This window comes from Lepisosteus platostomus, chromosome 10, assembly GCF_059453375.1.
Source record: "Lepisosteus platostomus isolate fLepPlt1 chromosome 10, fLepPlt1.hap1, whole genome shotgun sequence".
Lineage (NCBI taxonomy): Eukaryota > Metazoa > Chordata > Actinopteri > Semionotiformes > Lepisosteidae > Lepisosteus > Lepisosteus platostomus.
The window spans coordinates 51,331,158-51,352,369 of record NC_142620.1 but is presented as its reverse complement, the minus strand read 5'-3'; the positions used below and the strand labels follow the sequence as shown (position 1 = coordinate 51,352,369).

At 49.2% G+C, this 21,212-nt stretch overlaps 1 protein-coding gene across 5 annotated transcripts in view; it reads right to left on the bottom strand.

Annotated features, from left to right (window-relative positions):
• pof1b (POF1B actin binding protein) overlaps positions 1-21,212 on the bottom strand; it is a 29,724-nt gene that overhangs the window by 6,964 nt on the left and 1,548 nt on the right. For 4 of the 5 annotated variants that reach the window (XM_088597053.1, XM_088597050.1, XM_088597051.1 and 1 more), the window contains 8 exons: positions 18,530-18,607; positions 5,127-5,326; positions 3,784-3,817; positions 3,127-3,207; positions 2,922-3,014; positions 2,636-2,749; positions 1,652-1,804; positions 1,332-1,451 (listed from right to left, as the gene is read on the bottom strand). In XM_088597053.1, the coding sequence (XP_088453179.1) occupies positions 1,332-1,451; positions 1,652-1,804; positions 2,636-2,749; positions 2,922-3,014; positions 3,127-3,207; positions 3,784-3,817; positions 5,127-5,326; positions 18,530-18,607 (873 nt within the window). The remainder of the gene's footprint in view (positions 1-1,331; positions 1,452-1,651; positions 1,805-2,635; positions 2,750-2,921; positions 3,015-3,126; positions 3,208-3,783; positions 3,818-5,126; positions 5,327-18,529; positions 18,608-21,212) is intronic. The other variant, XM_088597049.1, reaches the window with a different exon arrangement.

Here is a 21,212-nt window from a genome sequence, read left to right as displayed (position 1 = left end):
GTGCACACCAGCTTTGATTGTCACAGCTCTCAGCTCCCCTAAACTCTGTTCACCAGCCCATGCTGTCTCCCTCCCTCCCTCTCCTGGTGCCTCAGCTCTGTCCTCCAGCCCACACTGCCTCCCTCCCTCTCCTGGTGCCTCAGCTCTGTCCACCAGCCCACATTGCTCTCTCCCTCTCCTGGTGCATCAGCTCTGTCCACCAGCCCATACTGCCTCCCTCCCTCTCCTGGTGCCTCAGCTCTGTCCTCCAGCCCACACTGCCTCCCTCCCTCTCCTGGTGCCTCAGCTCTGTCCACCAGCCCACATTGCTCTCTCCCTCTCCTGGTGCCTCAGCTCTGTCCTCCAGCCCATATTGCCTCCCTCCCTCTCCTGGTGCCTCAGCTCTGTCCTCCAGCCCACATTGCCTCCCTCGCTCTCCTGGTGCCTCAGCTCTGTCCTCCAGCCCACACTGCCTCCCTCCCTCTCCTGGTGCCTCAGCTCTGTCCTCCAGCCCACACTGCCTCCCTCCCTCTCCTGGTGCCTCAGCTCTGTCCACCAGCCCACATTGCTCTCTCCCTCTCCTGGTGCCTCAGCTCTGTCCTCCAGCCCATATTGCCTCCCTCCCTCTCCTGGTGCCTCAGCTCTGTCCTCCAGCCCACATTGCCTCCCTCGCTCTCCTGGTGCCTCAGCTCCGTCCTCCAGCCCACACTGCCTCCCTCCCTCTCCTGGTGCCTCAGCTCTGTCCTCCAGCCCACACTGCCTCCCTCCCTCTCCTGGTGCCTCAGCTCTGTCCTCCAGCCCACACTGCCTCCCTCCCTCTCCTGGTGCCTCAGCTCCGTCCTCCAGCCCACACTGCCTCCCTCCCTCTCCTGGTGCCTCAGCTCTGTCCTCCAGCCCACACTGCCTCCCTCCCTCTCCTGGTGCCTCAGCTCTGTCCTCCAGCCCACACTGCCTCCCTCCCTCTCCTGGTGCCTCAGCTCCGTCCTCCAGCCCATACTGCCTCCCTCCCTCTCCTGGTGCCTCAGTTCTGTCCACCAGCCCATACTGCCTCCCTCCCTCTCCTGGTGCCTCAGTTCTGTCCACCAGCCCACACTGCCTCCCTCCCTCTCCTGGTGCCTCAGCTCCGTCCTCCAGCCCATACTGCCTCCCTCCCTCTCCTGGTGCCTCAGTTCTGTCCACCAGCCCATACTGCCTCCCTCCCTCTCCTGGTGCCTCAGTTCTGTCCACCAGCCCACACTGCCTCCCTCCCTCTCCTGTTGCCTCAGCTCTGTCCTCCAGCCCACACTGCCTCCCTCTATCTGTCTCCTAGTGCCACAGATCCGCCCACTGGCCCCCCGTGCCCCGGCTCTTACCCTCAGGGCCTCCAGCTCCTTGTCCTTCTCCTCACGCAGGCTGCTGATCATCTCCATGTGGTATCTGGAGATCTCTTCAGACTTGGCCTGGAAGCTGGGGCTGGTGCACTGACCAGACAGCTGGAGAGAGGGAGGAGGAGAGGAGAGAAACACAACAGATGTTACACGAGCTGCATTCCCCCCCCACCATACACTCCCTAAAGCCCTGCCTTCCTGTCTGTGTGCTGTATCTACCTGCAGACTTAGACACTTATCGATCAGTACACTTGTCCTGCACTGATCGATGGGCAGTAAGCTTTGCCCCAGGGGTCTCTCCGTACCTTCTGCCTTAGAATCTCGTTCTCCTGCTCCAGCGCCTTCTTGCTGCACTCCAGCTCCTTGAGCCGGTAATCCCGGTCGGACTCCGTGTGCTTGGTGGTGAGGAGCTGGCTCTCCAGGCTGCGCCGCACCATGACGCTCTCCTTCAGCGACAGCTGTGAAACACGGAGCCAGCCAGCGCGTCAGACAGGCAGGCAGGCCACCCCGCCAGAACGCGCCAGCGACGGGGGCTGCCGAGACAGGACTGACGACACTTTCATCATCGCCGACTAGCTGGGAAACACGGCCACGCAGCTTCGCTTACATTGCCTAGAGACATATAGATGGACTGCACCGGTCTCCCATAGAAGATCCACCAGCCAGTGACACAGGGGTACGAATACAGGTTACAAACACGCAGAGGCCACTCAGCCCATCGGACCTGTAGCTAATAAGTACTGGAAATGGCTAATTAATTACTAATACAACTCATCTCATTCAGCCATTGCTTGAACGAAGCCTTGATATTGGCTGCAGAAACACAGCTGGGAGGGTAAAGGTAAAGAAGTTTCTCTTGTTCTCGGTATTAAACGTAGTTTCCCCTGTGTGATCCCAGTGTCACTGCAGATTCTGAAGACAGCTGGTAGGTGGTCTTTATCAGTTCCTTCAAGAATACTTATTTCACGCCTCCTTGCAGTCCTCTCAGTTCAACACCACTAAAGAGGTTCAGTTCCATCACCCTGCCAGTATAGGACAGTCCCTTAAGCCCCAGAATGTATCTGATTGCTCTTGTCTGGATGGACCACAGAGCAGCAGCAATAGCTCTAGTTATGAAACACGGTGACCAAAATTGTACACAATATCCTACATGAATGCTGGTCAGGAAGGGAACACGCATCAAGATGAAATCAGTTCCACCTTGCCTCTCTCTGTCTATGAATAGAGAGGACTGGATGACCTCTGACCTATCTGGCCTATGCAACCCCCCCAAGCCACGCCCCCAGTACCTGCAGCTGGCGGTTATTCTCGCGGACGGACTCCAGGAGCCGGTCGTACTGCTGGGCCTGGTCAGCCTTGAAGCTGAGGTCGCTCTCCAGACTCTCCTTGTCCATCTCCAGCCTCTGTCATTGCAGGGGGAACAGAGGCGGTCAACCAGCAACGGGGGGTCAAGTGCAGGTCACGGGACAACACAGGCCTTGTTTTTTTAACACCTAGTGCAAAGCGCTTTGAGATAGACCTTTAAAGACATTATATCAAATAAATCATTATTAATATTATAGTATTCATCTCTACCTGGAGGTCCTGCTGCAGGTGCATGAGCTCCTCCCTCAGGCTGCTGAAAGTGGACAGCAGCAGACGGAGAGTCTTGTCAGCGGTCATCCGGGTCTGAGAGAGGGAGAGAGAGCGCATCACCGTGCTGCACAGCACCGTCCGAAAACAATCACCCGCAGGAGCCGGAGAAACGGAGACAGGGCGCAGGAGAGACGGCCATGCCCACCTCCAGCAGGTAGCGGATCTGCTGCTTGGTCAGTTCGGATGCATCCTTCGGGATCAAACCCTCCACCTGCTCTTTCTCCGCCTACGGATGGATGAACAGACAGATTTGCTGCTGCACTGTCCTTTTAAAGCTCAACCACAGCTTTATCTTCTATTGGTCCCTGGTCCCGGCTGGCATCTGACTACGCATGGAAAAGCATTTTATTCCCTGCAGAGGGACACTAGGAATGGGAATGTACAACAGGAATTGACTACTCCCACTGCCAGTAACACAGAGGGCCACATGCATCCAAATTCTCTCCCACAGCATGCCAGCACCTGTCTCTCAATTAATAAGACAAACACAACTGGCCTTTCAGGGTAATGACAATGTATTAAGATTTTTTTTCTTGTGCATAAAAACTACCATAAACTTTAAAGCATGGCAGAAAAAACTTCACTTTTGGCCCAGTGTCTGAAACCTGGAAGAACAATGTATCCAGAAATCCATACAGTTATCTGAAAAGCTGAGAAATCCATAGCCGAGTGGAAATTTCTGCAAAAAACTTTATTTCGTAATAAACAAAAGTGTTGAGGAAGTCAGAAATCCCGGGATATTGTTTTTCCACAGCCCTGCTGTTGTTCTATTGCATGAAAATGCTGAGGTGCACCTTCCTACCTTATAGTCAATTGTGTTGTCCAGGTGGTGTTTCCTGCAAACATAAAAATCACACAGTGTCGTCAGTTCAGCTGCCAGACCGCTAGGGGGCGATGGGGGGAGCGTGGTCTGTTTATTGAGAGGAGCAGGGCCAAGGAACTGCCCCTTTCTCCACTGAGCACCACACTGACAGAGAGTCGCAACACAAACAGCAAATCAATGACAATCTGGGTACAGCTCACAGGCACACACACACAGCCAAATCACAACCCTGTCAGGAGTAAAGGTTTCTGTTTGCGTTGCGAGTCACCTCTCACAGATAAAACAAAAACCCCTCTCCCCTGGAATTTGTAGTTTGTAGAAAATGTCCTCATTAAAAGTGCCCAGCACCTTCAAGGACAGGTTTCAACGCTAACAAATGAATCTGGGAAAAAAAGGCCCATTGTTGGCTGAAGGGATTTTTGTTGCAAATGTCTTGCTTTGGCAACACTGTAATTCATCAGTCGTGCCAATAAATCTTATTGAATTTAAATTTGTGAGGGAGAGGACACATAGGGAGGAGGGGAGAGTCGAGCGAGACCGCGGACAGAGAGGAGGAGGGGAGAGTCGAGGGAGACCGCGGACAGAGAGCAGGAGGGGAGAGTCGAGGGAGACCGTGGACAGAGAGCAGGAGGAGGAGAGTCGAGGGAGACCGCGGACAGAGAGGAGGAGGAGAGAGTCGAGGGAGACCGCGGACAGAGAGGAGGAGGAGAGAGTCGAGGGAGACCGCGGACAGAGAGGAGGAGGAGAGAGTCGAGGGAGACCGCGGACAGAGAGGAGGAGGGGAGAGTCGAGGGAGACCGCGGACAGAGAGGAGGAGGGGAGAGTCGAGGGAGACCGCGGACAGAGAGGAGGAGGGGAGAGTCGAGGGAGACCGCGGACAGAGAGGAGGAGGGGAGAGTCGAGGGAGACCGCGGACAGAGAGGAGGAGGGGAGAGTCGAGGGAGACCGTGGACAGAGAGGAGGAGGGGAGAGTCGAGGGAGACCGTGGACAGAGAGGAGGAGGGGAGAGTCGAGGGAGACCGTGGACAGAGAGCAGGAGGGGAGAGTCGAGGGAGACCGTGGACAGAGAGGAGGAGGAGAGAGTCGAGGGAGACCGTGGACAGAGAGCAGGAGGAGAGAGTCGAGGGAGACCGTGGACAGAGAGGAGGAGGGGAGAGTTGAGGGAGACCGTGGACAGAGAGGAGGAGGGGAGAGTCGAGGGAGACCGTGGACAGAGAGCAGGAGGAGAGAGTCGAGGGAGACCGTGGACAGAGAGCAGGAGGGGAGATTCGAGGGAGACCGTGGGTCGAGCGAGACAGCGAGAGGAAACATGAGTCACCCACTGGCCGCGGATCTTGCCCACATGGTCGGCGATGCAGCTGTAGATGTCAGAGTTCTTGCGGTACACCTCGGCCAGCAGCTCCCCGAAGAAGCGATTGTCCAGCTTGTTCTGCTTCGGCTGCTCTGCCGCCTGCGAGGAGACCACCCTGGCCTCCGTCTTCACCACGCTGCTCCTCTCTACCGTCTCGCTGAGCACAGTCTTCTGGCCCCCACAGCAGCGCCACCGCCAGGACAAAACAAAGAGCGACGCCACCGGTTATCTCCTAAATGCATTCGCCCACGCATCTCCAGCGGAAGGCTGGTCATAGCTGTGGCAAACAGTGTGTCCTCCGCTTTCAGTGATAATGTCCAGACCAGTTCAAAAACAGCACGGGCTGCTCAGGTAGAACTTGTCTGTCGCGCCTGGAGCTGGGTGCATGAAGCAGGTGGCTGCACAGACAGCGCCTCCTACAGGCTGCGCCCTGCAGACGAGAGTGGGTTCACTGTTCCCACGAGTGCCGGCTGTGGTTGCGAGGGCAGCAGTGTTATCCTCCAGTAGGGGCGATCGTGCTCCCTTCAGATTCACCTTGAATCACCTTGCTGCCACGCCTCCGCACTGTGCGCTTTTCACACATGGTCTGCCAACTGCTTAACAGCCGGGATATGTATAGAACACAGCAGTGGCCACCCCTGTTTTCAGAAGACCATACTCACCAAGGTTTGATTGATCTCCTTAAGTCATCAGTCACATTAACAATCTGTCTGTCGCATAGTTGTTGTGCAGTTATCAGACTTAACCAACACACTGAAAGACCAGGGCTGACCATCCCTGGCCTGACAGGCAAACCTTCTACTCCGTCCATGACTGGAGGAATGTGCTTGTGAGATTCTTATGTGTCAATGGAAAAGGAGGCATCTGCTTTCTTCCGCTGTCATCTGCACTAAGTCACTATCATCTGCACTCTCAACCCGTGATATGCCGTACACACAGATTTGTCTACTAACAACTGGAAGAGCTGCATCCTTATAATCGATTAGAAGAGCCTCAGTTCCTCCTGTTTGGCTAGAACTATTCCCAAGGCACTGTGGCTAAACACCGCATTCTAAACTGAAATCCATAACTAGACAACTGATGAGGAACCCGACGTGATTCCTCTTGCACAGCACAACGATCCATTTCAGGTTTTACCCAAAACTCGAGCCAAAACCAAGCGCGGAAGTTTAAACCCTGTGCCATTCATGTAGAATATGTTTGCACAGGGAAATGTGTGTGTGAAGAGAGAATCATAAACATCAATTATGTTGCAGCACACAAACTGTGTGGATGAATAATTTACTCCAAAGTCCACAAGAAGACAGTTCTTTGTGCCAGGTAAAACTACAGATGCTGTATTTGTGAAGCACAGGAAATCACAGCACACAGCACGCGATTGTGGCAGTGTTGTCCATTGCGTCCCCAGCCAGCTTCCTCTGGACAATTTTTGCAAGACCTGCAGGTCATCAACCCCGTGAAACTGATCACAGTGCAATACAGTGGCATTCTACATTTTGCCCCTGTGGCAGACAGGCCTGTGAGCAAAGTTCAGAGGATCACAAAGCAGACACCAATAGCACATTTTAGGAATTTTAGCTCCGACATTTGCATAAAAAGAGCTGAAACTCTACGGTATGTTTTATGTAGAAGATAAAAGCAGCAGCATGGTGCCAAATGCAACTTGGACTTAAAGGAATTTGCTGTATGAGACCTCTCAAACACTGGGAGTTTCGTCCTGCCTGGTCGCAGTGAGAGGAAGCTGAGAGTTGCCTGTGCCAATATGACATGGATTTCAGCCTGGATACTCCTGAATGCTCTTCGATTGCCGATTAAATTGATCTTTATCAGCTAGGTCGCTTCCAAAAAGGCCACAAAACCCAGATCAAAAAGCAGGGCGAACTGGCTGAGCTGCATTCCCGCGGTGTAGCAGGATGCTGCCAGCGAGAAACAGTTCCAAGGAGAGGGGAGAGGTGCTGTCGTGCGTAGACTCAGAAACGATCTCAGGCAAAAGCAAAAACAACAACGAGGCAGTAAAAACAGGAGGCCCACCCAGGGTTGCAACACACACTTATCTGGCTTTCCAATCTTAATTATTTTCCGAGACAGCCACACTTTCACTGCGGATACGATGGGCTCAGCACAGTGACAGGCAGACGTGGGACTCGGATCCGAGTACGTAAAAAACAGGAAATCGGGGCTTTAGAACCCCGACAAGCAATTGAAGCCAGGTGCTCGTGCGCGGTTTGCAAGATTTCTCGAGGAATTACAAAACTGCAAACTGAGCGTGTCTGGAGAAGGACCCAGAGGGGACTAGAAATGGACAGGAGCAGAAGCAGGACAATACTGAGGTCGTCTGCGGCCCCACAGTGAGGTACCACCCCAGGCCAAAAAGAACAATATGACAGATATGCCAATACCCTATACGTTCTCCTTCATTTCTCGTTGCTTTAAAGCAGGAGTCTTCACCTCTGGCCCTGGAGTCCCAACCCAGTTAGTCTTATATAAGTAGGTCACCCGTTTCTAAACTTGACAACACCTGTAAGGTTCTGATGAATTATGCAAAGGAACTCCCGAAATAAGAGAACTCGGCGTTTGGGATCTCCAGATTTCATCTCTTAATATATCATCTACATAATGGATCACAATGGAACTGTGCCATGGACTGTGTGATGGTGACCCTTAAAACCTGCTGGACTGAGGCCCTTCAGACCAGGGCTTAGGAACGCTGCTGTAAGGGAAGGTGTGAGTCACCTTTCCCAGTATAGCGGTCATGCCTTTGGTCCTTAGTCATGGGATTCAATGCTGCTCCACAGAACTGGAATTATTTTAAGACAAAACTTCTTCTTTCACCATGCTGTCCTTGGGAAGACAACTGGAGGCAACATTTGAAATTGAATAGCTTTCTAACAAGCTAGCCTTAATGCGACTCCTCCTTCCAGGCACCCAATGACGTTCCGTTCGTGTCTTTGCGTCTGGAGTCATCAGTCCATCTCCTCTCCTCCCTCGTCTCATGCCAGACACCCCGAGAGATGCGCTGAGACACACGTATACAAAAACACTGCTCACAACATGCAGAGAGCCCATCTGCTTGAATGGCATGAGACACAACTGCAGAATGAACACAGCAGCTGCCGAATGCAATAAAATATACAGCACTCCACGTCTAAACATCACAAACGTTCTTTACCCAAAGCAAGTGGAATACAGACCAAAGCTTTTTCCCCACAACCGGCGGTATGCTGTCGAGTTTTCTCATGCATGTGTTTAGAAACATGGGTATTCTGCAGCGTGCATGAACAGGAACAACCCCGGGAAGGGCAGAACCCCGTCCTGCACACTGTCCGTGTGAGGGCCGGAGCACTGGTCACTGCAGGGTGGGAAAGAGCAGGAGCAGACTGTGTCCATCTGCACCTCATTTTGTGTGTTTGTTTGTGTTTTTATTGCATAAATGTCTGCTAAAAACTGCCTGTTTTCTCACGTCTCTACTTGTGTTACAAAACACCAGATGATTTGCAAATGAAAGGAAATGCTGTTCGTGCTCGATTGGCTTCTAGTACCTAGCTGATAAAAGGAGCTCATTCATCCATCACGTGAAAGAAGCTACGATGTCACAACATAGCTGAGCAGGTTGCTCCACACCCCTACAACCCTTTATAGCTTTTTGTGGTTCACCCTGGTACAGAACAGAGAAAAACCAGATCAGATCATGACAGAGGCATGTTGAGGCCTAGATGGGTATAAAACAGCATAATAAAGGTTTTGGGTAAACCACTGAAACGTTCAGGTTCAAGCACAACATAATAAAGGTTTTGGGTAAACCACTGAAAAGTTAAGATGGTCTGAACCACAGGGAACTGTAGAAACACTGTATCCTGCACAATTTACCAGGGCAAAGAGTCACAAACATCCGAGTTGAAACTCCTAAAGCCTTACTTCCCAGAACTCGTACTTGCCTAATTTGTTTAAACCTTCCAATAATCACCATCAATTTGAATTAATAAAAGAAAGGGTGCGTCTTGTTATTTTAGTTACAGTCTAGTGACTTGTTATTTTAGCGCAGCTGAAGTTGAAAATGGTGGTGAGCCAGGAAAAACGGCAGAAGACCAGAAGTTTCTGCAACCAGTACAATCGGTTTTGAAATCCCCGTGATCAAGTCATTCGGAGCACAGTAACGGCACACGAGAACATGAGAGGTGACCAACGAGAGGAGACATTCGGCCGTTCTGCCCGTTAGATAGTCAATAGCTCATCGATCCCAGGGTTTCATCCAGCTGTCTATCGAAAGAAACTCGAGTATCGCCTTCAACAACACGGCTGGGTATCTTGTGCCATACTGCCACAACCCTTAGTGAAACTGAGCTGTCCTCTGCCAATCGGAATCTTCCCCCGCAGACGCGAGGTGACCCTTGTCACGCGGTGAGACGCGCTTGGTTGTTTAACCGGGCAGGGCGGACCGTGGGCGTGTCCACTCTCCGCGCCAGGCCTCGTCAAATCGCGTTTCTTTTTCAAACGTTTCACTTGTTATTTAGTTACTTTACAATCAAAGGCGGGGAAAAAAAGAGTTGTCTAACAAATAAAAGCGAACAGAAACGACAGAAAACAAAACTACCCTTCCAGAGGTAAATTACAAATGAGAGCACAATAAGATTTTTACGTACAAGTCTTGCACGTTTTTAAATGTTGTTCAGGTTTTTTTCTTAGAAATGTTAAAGAAGAGGGCAGCATTAGACCATAGTGTTTAATGAATATAACATCTCGTATCTTAAGATTTTACGAGGCGCTGTCATTTTAAACGCACTGTGTGTTAACGCATTATGAGAAAACGTTTGTGACTGTGATTCCTATACTTTCAGTGTCAATCAAAGTAGCGATTACATCATAAAACAAATTCCTATATCAGGCGTGTATGCAAGATTGGTCAACGTGTGAATTTCAGCGCTTTTATCCCACACCGGTCTGCGCTTTTTAAGTGTCTTTTTCTGTTTTTTTTTCATTGCAAATTACAACGGCAGAGTTCGAATACCACAGTCTTTGATCAAACCGAGAGCCGGTGTGAACATTTTGCAGCCGTGCCTTCTTTTATGTGAATATAAAAAAAACAACATTTCAAATAGGTGTGTCACTCATTACAATTTCAATGCGAAATGTGGACTTGAGTACGTTTAACGCAGTAAATCTGAATTCACATTCTCACGTTTCACATTTATTTAATAATAATAATAATAATAATAATAATAATAAACGTTATTTTATATAGCGCCTTTTAAGGTGGCTTCTCAAAGCGCTTTACAGGATGACGACAACATTACATAAGAAGAATGCTGTATTTATGTAGTTAAGTTTGATATGCCACGTTTTACAGTTATTTGTAGACTGCTTGCTCATATATTTCACGCTGCACTGCAGTAAACCGTGGTAAGTGCTCCTAAAGATATACGTGCGAACTCATTCCCGTGACCCACAGACTCGTGCTCTCGCGTGGACTTCCCGCAGGTCGCGCTATGGAACAGGACAACAGCATCGTGTGACACGTCACATCTCGCAACGGCACAGAAGGAGGGATTTTTTTTAAAGGAACAAGCAAAAAAAAAAAACAACAACAACGGCCAAAACCCCGAAGGTTTAATTTCGAATAGACGGGGGCGAGCGTCCGGCGGCCGCATCAGGCCGTTCGCTTCGCTGACCTCTTTCTGCCGCGCCAGGAAAGGACCCATAATCCCACCGAGGAAGCAGAACCCACAGACGCAGGGAGAAGAGCCAGGAAAGGCAAGGGAATCGTTCAATTTTCAATTCATTTCTACCCCCCAGGTCTCCGTTTAGGAGGCACAGAATATTTTTCAAACTACCCCCCACCCGGAACTCATGTCCTCATCATGCTTTAAGCGTCAAGCTCTTGCACGAACTGTACTACTGCTACAACACCCAGAAAAACACAAAACAGACGGGCTTTAAAACTCTGTGCAGGCTCCACGTGAGTGTATTCAAAATGGGACGGAAGATAGCGGTTTGCACACATTTCATATACAAAAAGAGACTTGCATCTTGCAAAACCTGGAGTGGATGAAACGTCCACGCCATAGGAGTCTCTTTTCCCGAACCTGCTTTTTAACAGCGCCTTGGAGCAGCTCTTACTTTCGAACGAGGTCATTCCCGCCTTCCCGAAACTCCGTTTTTGCCTCCTGGGATTTGAATGACGGGAGGGTTCTGACGCACCCCAGCCAGCGCTGATGGGTGTTTTGCATCTGAACACGGTGTTCACACCTGAGAGGACAAGTCTAAACAGTCCCACTTCCACACCTGCAAATGAGAAAGCGTCTGGAACTCTCTTTCTCTCTCACTGCTTGTGAACAAGGAGTGTCGTTTTTACTGGGACACAAGAATCCAAAGGGAAGGCAATACCTGTTATTATTGTAATCGCAGTTAATGACAGGCTTCCCTGGGGAGATTAAGCGTAGATTACCTGTAGGGGCACAGTGACAAAGCCATTAGCAGTGTGATTAACTACATATACATTCTTTCATCCAATGTGGGCTCTAGATTATGGAGCGATCTCCAATCACAGGCAAACGCTTCGCACACACGTACTGGATTAAAATACAACAGGTAAAGAAGATCTTTGCCAGATTTCAGAAACACACGTCTCTAGTCCCTAGGTTTCAAGATCTGGTTTTGACTCTCTGACCATCCTGCAGAAATATTACAGAATGCACAGTAACTGCCGAACAACAGCCAATGCACCAGCTTGCAAATAAAGATAACTCTTCGTATGGACAGCAGCAATGTGGAAATGCATCTAAAACCAAGAACAGGAGGCACGTCCTTACACCAAGGGTTGTGGGTGTCTGCAACAAGCTCCCCAACGATGCTGTTGAAGCCGATACCCTGCCTTCTTTTAAGACCTCTCGGCTGCCAGCATTTCTCTCCTGAATAGCCTCCAAGCAAGCACACTGTAATTGAACTCTTCTTCCTGACATCTCTCATAATGTGTGCACCGTGCATTCCTCATGCGGGTGGGTCAGACAGAGGAGATCGTCCTGGGCCAGTATGGTGACCCACTGTCTTCCAAGATGTGCCCTGTCCCTCACCAAGGAAGAGGGGAAACTCTCTGGGTTAGTCTGCTGATGGTTGAACCAAAGCATCTCATTGTCTTAACAGCGCCTCAACAGTTGTAATCAACCAGGTGATCATGACTCAGGCGGTGCGTGCTTCAGTTAAAATCAGGTCATCTAGAATAGCCGTTTATACCAATCCCTAATTAATTTGGCAGATTTTAATTCAACTGAAATACCAAACACTGAACACCTGATATGTTTACCCAACTACATGATTTGAGCTCAGCCCTTTGTCATCGCCAGAAGCAATGCACTCTAGCAACCAACAAACTATCACTATTCGAGATGTAACGGTATGCATTTCTTCGTAGTCTTTACATTTTAATGTAATGAAAAATAATGTGCAAGTACCTAACGAGCTATTGATGCAAAATGTAGCGTTCACTGAGCATCAGTATATACATATATATATGGGAAGAGGGAAGAAAACATAGTTGACAATTTACGAATATATAAGTTTATGCACTTGGGAACTATGGAAAAAACACAGCTGTTTCTAAAGCTGCTATTCCTTTCCTGGCAAGAGGAAATGTGGGCAGACAGAGGATGTGTTGGCACCACTGCAGGAGAGAGATGGTATCTATGGGAGGGGCACAGGGTTCAGACAGGGGCCTGGCCATGCAGGTAGACACAACACTGCAGAAAGAGAAGACACACATCCGCCCCTGTGCCCTTGCAGCTGTGGTTAGGAGAAGCCTGCCTGCTGACACAAAGTCTCCACCCGATCCTCTGAGCTCCAGTGCGCAGCCAAAAAGAACCGCTCTGTATTGGGGGCCAGGAGAGCTTGATTAGTCGGGCCCCCTGCTTTCTGGGATTCTAACAGCAGAACGTTTAAAACTGAGAACAGGAGTCTCTTCTCTACACAAAGGGCTGCGGGGGTATGGAACAAGACGCCCTGCCATGTTGTTGAATTGGCTGAAGCAGATTCCCTGGCTTTTTTCAAGAAATGGCTGGATGAGATCCTGGATTCAACTAGCTACTCACTGATGGGCCTAACAGGCTGGATGGGCCCACGAGCCACTTCTGGTTTGCAACCTCTCCTATGGTTACAAAAGTTCTATTAATTATAATCTTGAACTTGAACTTGAACTTTATTGCCATATGTAACCGGTACTGGTACAATGGAATTCTTACTTACAGAAAGTCTCTCCATTGTAAAACCAGTGTAAAAAACAAAACAAAGTGCAAACAGTGCATCAAGACAATGTACAAACAATAGACAATGTGCAAGTAAACATGTAGACAGTTTGAATGTAAACAATACAGACGTGTAAACAATGACTGGAGATGTGCAATAGATAAGAAATCATAAAGAGGTAGATGGTGATGGTGTAGGTGTGGTCCGAGGGGGATGGCTAAATGTGTTCGCCAGTCTCACTGCTTGTGGATAGAAGCTATTGAAGAATCTAGTGGTAAGTGTCCGTATGCTCTTATATCTCTTGCCTGAGGGTGATGATCTTCTGGGCCATATTGACCATTCTCTGCAGTGCCTTTCTTTCTCGCGAAAGAGTGGCCAAGAACACACATCCCACCCTTACCCGCGCCACCAGGAGCTTGCCAAGTCTGCAGAGTCTCATACGTCAAAGAGGGTCAGTCTGTCTCTAATGGCTGGTGTAACTGGATTCAGGCTGTTATTCAATAATGCTGTAATTTAGGGCAGATCTGCAATTACCTCGGCACTGATAGAAGTTGCGCTCCAGGACAGCTTTCCAGTCCTGGTTCTGCGTGCCCTAACAGAGCAGAAAATCCCCCAAAGCCATTCAGCGCCCTAAATCTCCAGCAAGGTGAAGTTTAATAGGAGATGGAGGAATGCCCGAGGTGCAGAGAACAGCAATAAAAGAGCCATTCGAGAGCAGGACTGAAGATGAGAAAATGTTGCTGCACCAGTTGTGGAAGTGTAACTAAAGCAAACAAAGGCAGATCATTTTGGCTTCAATTTCAATAACTGCAAATACCTAGACATAGGTGTGAACTATATTAATTATTAACTATATTGATACATTGCTACCTATTTCATCTATTCTATAATGTTACCAGATATGAAGACGCTGCTAGTCTACATCTAAAGGATGGGGGACTTTAAAAAGTTAAAAATGCACAAAGGATTGAGCAGGACTACATGGCAAGAATATTTCATTGAATCCTTTTATGTAATCTGTCGTGTTTGCTTCCAGTATCCAGAAACAGGATTCAGAATAGGGAGAATCATGCAGGTATTTTCATCAAAGCATTTTCACAACACTTCTGCCAACTCGGGGTACTGGGGGAGTTGGTACCTATCCTGGCAAGAAACGGGCCCAGGGCAGGGTGCACCCATTACGGGACTCCAGTCCATCACAGACAATTTCAATCCAGGGGCCAATTTTCCCAGAAGCCTACCAGCATGATTCTGGACTGTGGGAGGAAACCAGAGCACCCAGTGAAAAGCCCATGCAAACCCAGGGAGAACAGACAAACTCCTCACAGACAGTACCACAGGCCTGGATATGAACCTGGGGCCCTAGCACTGCAAGGCAGCGACGCTACCCACTGTCACACCACGCTGCCCACAAGCATCTTCAATTTAAGTTAATCAATCGCAGGTATATAGCGCCTTTCTCCCTAAGGGACTTTACATATAGGAGGGGACCCACTTTACCCAGCAGGCCCACTGCATGCTTGAGGCTTTGCAGAGAAGGAACTGCCCCACCCCCGCCGAGCTGAAAGGTGCCGCCACCTCTCATCTACAAACTCCGCGGCCTCCTGCTGCCAGGTGCCGTCTCACAGAGCAGGACGAGTGGTAAATCAAATTCTTCCCGTCAGCGACAGAGCCCCCAGGCTGGAAGCTGCTCTGGGGGGGGTGGGGGGGTTGACACACACAATGGGACGAGCCTTAGGAGAACCCGTTCCCCCAGATGGTTTGACAAGCGCTGCGCGGCAGAAAGGATCCCCAGGCCCCGCCGTTAGAGCCGGCTGAATCCCCGACGCGCTCGCTGCGAAAGAGGACAAGGTCAGCGCCGGCCTATCGTCTCAAACCACTCCGCTCTGCAGAAGCCACGTCGCCTTGGCTCGCGGGACCGCGGGGGAGACAGCTTCGCTGCCAAACCCTCCAGTGCAGATGCGACGAGCGGCGACATGCAGGTGATGACTCAAGGGTAATATCAGGAGTCTTCCAAGCTCAAAGCCTGTCTTTCCCCCAAACACAGCCGAGACATTCTTGCAACAAGGAGAAGGAGGAAATCGAAGTTTTAAAATCAGTCTGTCAACAGAGGCTGTGCATGCATGCAAAGGGCTCTCTTGCAGAGCAAGATGTCACTTTATTCTTATTTCATATAGTGCCTTTTCAAGGCCAGGCTGTTTTTCAGAATCAGCAGCATTCTCTACAGAATCCCAGGACACCGCACTTCAGTCTGAGAGAATGAACTCTTAAATAATAATCAGTAGTAGTAATAATAATAATTACTTATACTTATATATAACTTTTCTGGACACTCCACTCAAAGCGCTTTACAGGTAATGGGGATCCCCTCCTCCACCACCGGTGTGCAGCCCCATCTGGATGATGCACCAGTACGCTCCCCACACACCAGCTCTCAGTGGGGAGGAGAGCAGAGTGATGAAGCCAGTTCACAGATGGGGATTATTAGGAGGCCATGAATGGTAAAGGCCAGGGGGAGATTCAGCCAGGACATCAGCTGCATCCCCATCTGCCTTAAAACAGGCCGACGTGTCCCAGGAAAGGCTCGATTCTCCACACCAGCCAGCGTGCGGACTCTGTCCGGTGTCCACCTGCCCAGAGGTCCTGTCCGAGCCAGAGGCTCAGGCTGCAGGCTCCAGTGTCCACAGGACACCCTCGGGGCTCGGGCTGTATTACCCAACACTCACTCGCTCAGATTTCAGCTCCAGGGAAACCCTGGAGGTAAGTCATTACTCTGCAAAGCTGCCATCATCATTAAAAAATCATTTTCCGGGCGTGTCACCCCCACGGGGTTTGAAAAAAATGCCAAAGAAAAAAAGGGAGAGAGGCCGATATCCAGCTCGCTTTCAGCTCCTCAAGGCCGGACGGACTCTCGTGCTCATCACAGGCCGGACATTGTCCAGGGAGACAAGGTCCCTATTCTCTGACCAAACACATGACATCCCACTGCAGGGGAGTAGACTTAACATGGCGAAAACTGCTGACTTAAATCTCAGTGCTGTCGGAGTGTACTTTGTGAAGCCCGATGGATAAACTTTTTTCCTGACTTCTTTCCAGATTAACAGGCTGTTCTGTCCTACCCAAGCTACCCATTGAGGAGAGCCATTCCTGCCCTCGGATTTCCTGTTTTCATTCCCCCTCAGAACCTTAATAACTATAATCACTGAAGTGCATATAAAGACAGCTGTGTCCCTAGAGCAGGGGTGTCAAACTCACTTCCTGGGGAGCCTGGAGTCTTCCTGTTTTTGTTCCCATCGAGCTCCTGGTTACCTTGTGAAAGACTAAAGTTAACTAATCGGTACTTCCAAATCACGAGCTTGCTCCAGAGTGTTTTATAGGAAACTGTACTGTTAACGGAATGAATGTTTTGAGTTGACAACAATAGATGGCCTTAATAAACAGCCTGTTTGTGTTTAAGTCAGAACATAAGGTGATAGTTTAATTGACAACTCAGGCTGGATTAGAAATCAGAGCACACCAGCTCCTCCAGGAACTCAGTTTCAGAGCACTGTTTTCAAACTTACAGGACTTGAGGACCAGGGCTGCCTTCACACTTTCTTGATTAGATAATTACTACTATATATTTGGCTAATGCTTCTAGCCAATTGCAAAGGTTAGAATTAGGTGCTGTACTTTCTTTTGTTTTCCAACCATTTAACAAACCTATGGTTAATGTGAACAAGCAAGCTAGGTTAAGCGGGTGACTAATTAAAAACATTTTGCAACGCTCTGTAGAGCCAGAAGCCTGCATGCCGATTTTGAAATGCTGCTGCTGGTGTAGGCTGGCACAGCACTGTTTACATGCCAGAAATCTCCTGAAGACCTATCAATCATTCAGAGCGCAGCGCAGGTCAGCATTGAACAAATAAGATGGCTAATCCAGATAAAACCGAACGACACTCACACTGCACGGCCAAGACGACATCACTGATAGGGAATGCTGGAAGAGACTGCATCTCCCAGCTCTGATCCTGGAGGAATCCTGTCAGCTGGTTTTCATCCCAGACGAGCTCCACAGCTCCAGTGCCAATTCACGACTTCATTGATCTGCTTGCTTGTGTTGATTTTAATTTAACTTGTTCTTTCAGTCAGTCCTGAAGGTCAAAAATACCCTACTTCAGGGGTACCTGAGGAGTCTTTACCCCCATTGTCTTATCTACTGATTCTGATTACTGTCATCAACGTTTGTTGCACCTTGTCATTGTCTCATCAAGGGCTGGCTCAGTGCTGCCCCTGTGAATTGCAAAATAAACTCCTATACAGAAACTGGAAGAAAGAGTTCAGGCAGGTTTAGCAATCTGACCTGACGAGCCGGTCCTTCCTGTGGCTAAATTAAGATGGCACAATTCAGCCTTTTTATTCTGCAGGACTAATCTTTTCAAACAATCAGCAAACTATGGATTGTGAAGATCTGGGACAGAACAACGGTAAGGTAAGGTAAGGACAGTAAGGTGCTGTCCGGGCCGTGAACACTGTCCAGCTGTTGGCAGTGCCCAGGCTCTGCTGCCAGAGAAGGAGCCGCAAGGCCCGTTCGGATCACGGTACCGTCTTGAAAGTCTGCACCCCGTCTCCAATCATAGTGACTTCACGGTAGCCTGCTATCTCAGAAGACACAGCTGGTCCCTTGAAGGTCTTATTACCCGTTGCTTTTGGCAAACGCCCTCGGTATAGTGTCTCCTTGCCTCATAAAAAAACAATAAGCCAGGCAAATCATTCGTTGCTTCAGGCTGTTTATAATTAACATTATTATAATTATATTATTATAATCGCTGTTAGGAAAGTGGCCTGGATTAGATCAAAACTAAATCCCACCGACCGACTTTACGGCAGCTTTGTCTTCACCAGAGGTGCCTTGTTTGGACCCAGCAGCTGAGAAATCTGGGTTTGCAGCTGGCAATGTGCAGGTACAGTGGGTTTGATGTCTTCAAGGCCAAAACTCTGCCCTCGTCGTGTCTGTGTCTTGTGTGTGTTCTTGGTCTGTTCTCCAACCCCCCCGAGCAACAAAAAAAGCAGGGAAGTATTCCAGCGAATCTCCCATACTGATGCAATATTTGCACACAGGTGTGCAGCCGTGCATGTGCAGGTGTGCAATGCAACACTCACCTCACTGGAGCTGGGCTCAGGGCTCTTGGCAGGGCTCGAGGTCTGGCTGAACACAGATGGAGTTTTCCCATTGGAGGCCTATAGGGGGAGACAGAGAGAACACGCTGGCTAAGAACCAGAAGTGGCAACCCACCCCGGCAAACAGCACGCCGAGCACCCAGGAACGCTGCTCTGCTCTGCACACAGCAGAGGACCTCCTGGGGTTCCCACCACCTCATGCTGGGCCTCCGGTAAGACAGGCCAAAAACCACCACCCATCCAGCTTCACAAACCAGATGCTTCCTCTTTATCCCGATTCATTTCATCGGTCAACTCTTTGACCGTTTCTCTAAAGGTCTGTCTCGAAGGCGCCCAACCCGTCAGAAGAAGAGGAGGAAGGAGGACCATGGGCTGCAGAAACCCCAGCAGAAGGAGGAGCAGTGATTCACAAGCAAGGGATGAAAGCAGCCCACTGTTGGCGCATCTCACTCTGTTCCAACAGGCTCTGTGCTGGGTGTGGTTCTGCAGGGACCTGGGCCAAAGACTGCACTGTGAATGGCAGGGATTATGTGTATCCTCTGTCTCATGTCCCACTTCAGAAACAGGTTTATAGGGGTGTAATAAGCTAATGATCGCCTTTCATTTCACCTGTTCAATGTAAATCACTACTTTCGAATAGTCTTCCTTAGCAGCCATTGTCTCCAAGGTACTGCAGTCTCTTTACAGACCTTCCCCCTCCACCCCTTTGGCGGTTTATGATAATGTGAAACAAATTTAAAGAAGCCTCGTAAAACAAGGAGAGATTCTCTTCAAACTACCATGTAAATCAAGAGAAAAGCTGGATTTCAGAGCACGATTTCGGTCAGCTGATTGCCCGAGGGCATTTAGGTTTTCCTCGAGCCACATTTTATGAGTGGGGAAAAAAACTCTTTCGCGAACGAGAGGCAAGAGTGAAAACATGGGCGTCTACCTCTTGCAACCTAAAGATCTGGAGCACAGCTCTGCCCAGTGTTTGTGTAGCACGGCACACAGATCAGCCAGCAGTAATTAATAAACCAGTATTCTGGCTTCTGACTGAATGTGCTGCATGTCATTTTGGCTCCTATAATAGCAGTTGCCTGAATGGACCTGTCTCCACATGAAGTGATGGATTCCTTTTTTGTTTAAGATTCAAATTTGAATTCTATTCCGTCGTGGGATGTCACCTGATAGTAAAGTGCATTATTCCAGGATTTCTGCCTGAATGCCGGCATCTCTGCAGTTTATAGCATTAACCGGAGATTAGAACAGAAAGTAAAAACCCCGACAGGACAGAAACCTCTGGGGGGAAAAGCTCAGGAACGGGAGAGAACCTGGGGTTCGGGGTTCAGGGTTCAGTAGCTGGGCAGAATATGAGGGGCAGGGCTCAGTAGGTGGTTGAGAATCTGGGGTGTCTAGAAGCAGTCTAGTGCAGAAGAATTGCCTTCCTAAACATGAACAGCATCTAGTTGCTGGGGCTTGTAGATCATGTAGCTGTGGTGACGAAGCTCATGCAGAAGCCTGTTAATCACTGTGAGGAAACTGGACTGCAGCACAGCTTTGCAATCAAACACAGCAGGAATCCACACCAGCAAGTCTGCAGACAAGCATGCTGGCTCAAACTGCCCCCACCCGACTGAGCACAGCTCTCTCTGCCACGCAGTGCCCAGCGGCAGGAATGAGCTAAATTAACCTTCAGATTTCAGGTTTTCGGTCCCATCAAGCAGTTAGATGTTGCAGTTAAGAGTAAAAAAACCCACTTTAACTTAATACCTAAAACATTATTACTATTCATTCATTCACGTGATTTCTCTTTATCATGGTGGTTCTCTTACTGGTGCAATCTGATTGACTCACCTTGGTTAACTGAACAACAAGCACATCCCTAAAGGGATTTGAACCCACAACCTCCCAGTTACAAGACCTAGCCATTGTGACCACACTGCTGGGACCAGTGACAACACTTCCTGCTCCTACAGAGTCCCATTATAACGGGACAACGCCACAGTGCTCAATATTTATCTAGCAGAATTCTAGGAAAAATGGTAAGTGGAAAACTAATAATCACACTTTACATAACAACAGCTGCATTGCTGCAATGTGTTGCTGGTGTTGAATACTGTAGCGAATAGCAACATAATTAGTCAGTTTAAAAAAACACTCTGCGGATTCTTCCACTTGACTCTTCGGTCTGGTAAACACCAGTTCCAGCCCTCACCTTGTCATTTTCAGGCCTAAATGAGCAGAACGACATGACAGATCCTGTCACATTTACTTTTTCAAGGGGCGTTAAAAAAGTCACGCCTTCGTTTCTCTCTCGCCCTCTTGTCTTAGCCAAAGCTGAGGAACCAGGCAGCTGCTGTCAAGTCTCTGATCATTCTCTGGTGTGTCCTGATGATTTTGCTTTTTAAAGCACAAGCCACATTAGGCCATTCCTAGTCCTGCAGTCAAAAAACGATCACAGACACAAAATAAAAACGCTGCACATCTATACAATAACTTGGGTGATATTTTTGGACATGCTGTACAAGTATCAACTGTATATTTGCCTAGTCATACACTGATAACTGACCGCCTCAGGCATGTTTTTAACCAGGCGCTGGTGAGAATGTAGTGTGCCACTCTGTCAGTATAATGGATACAGCTTTATTCAGTGGCCCAGTACACGGTACAATTGCAAACTGGC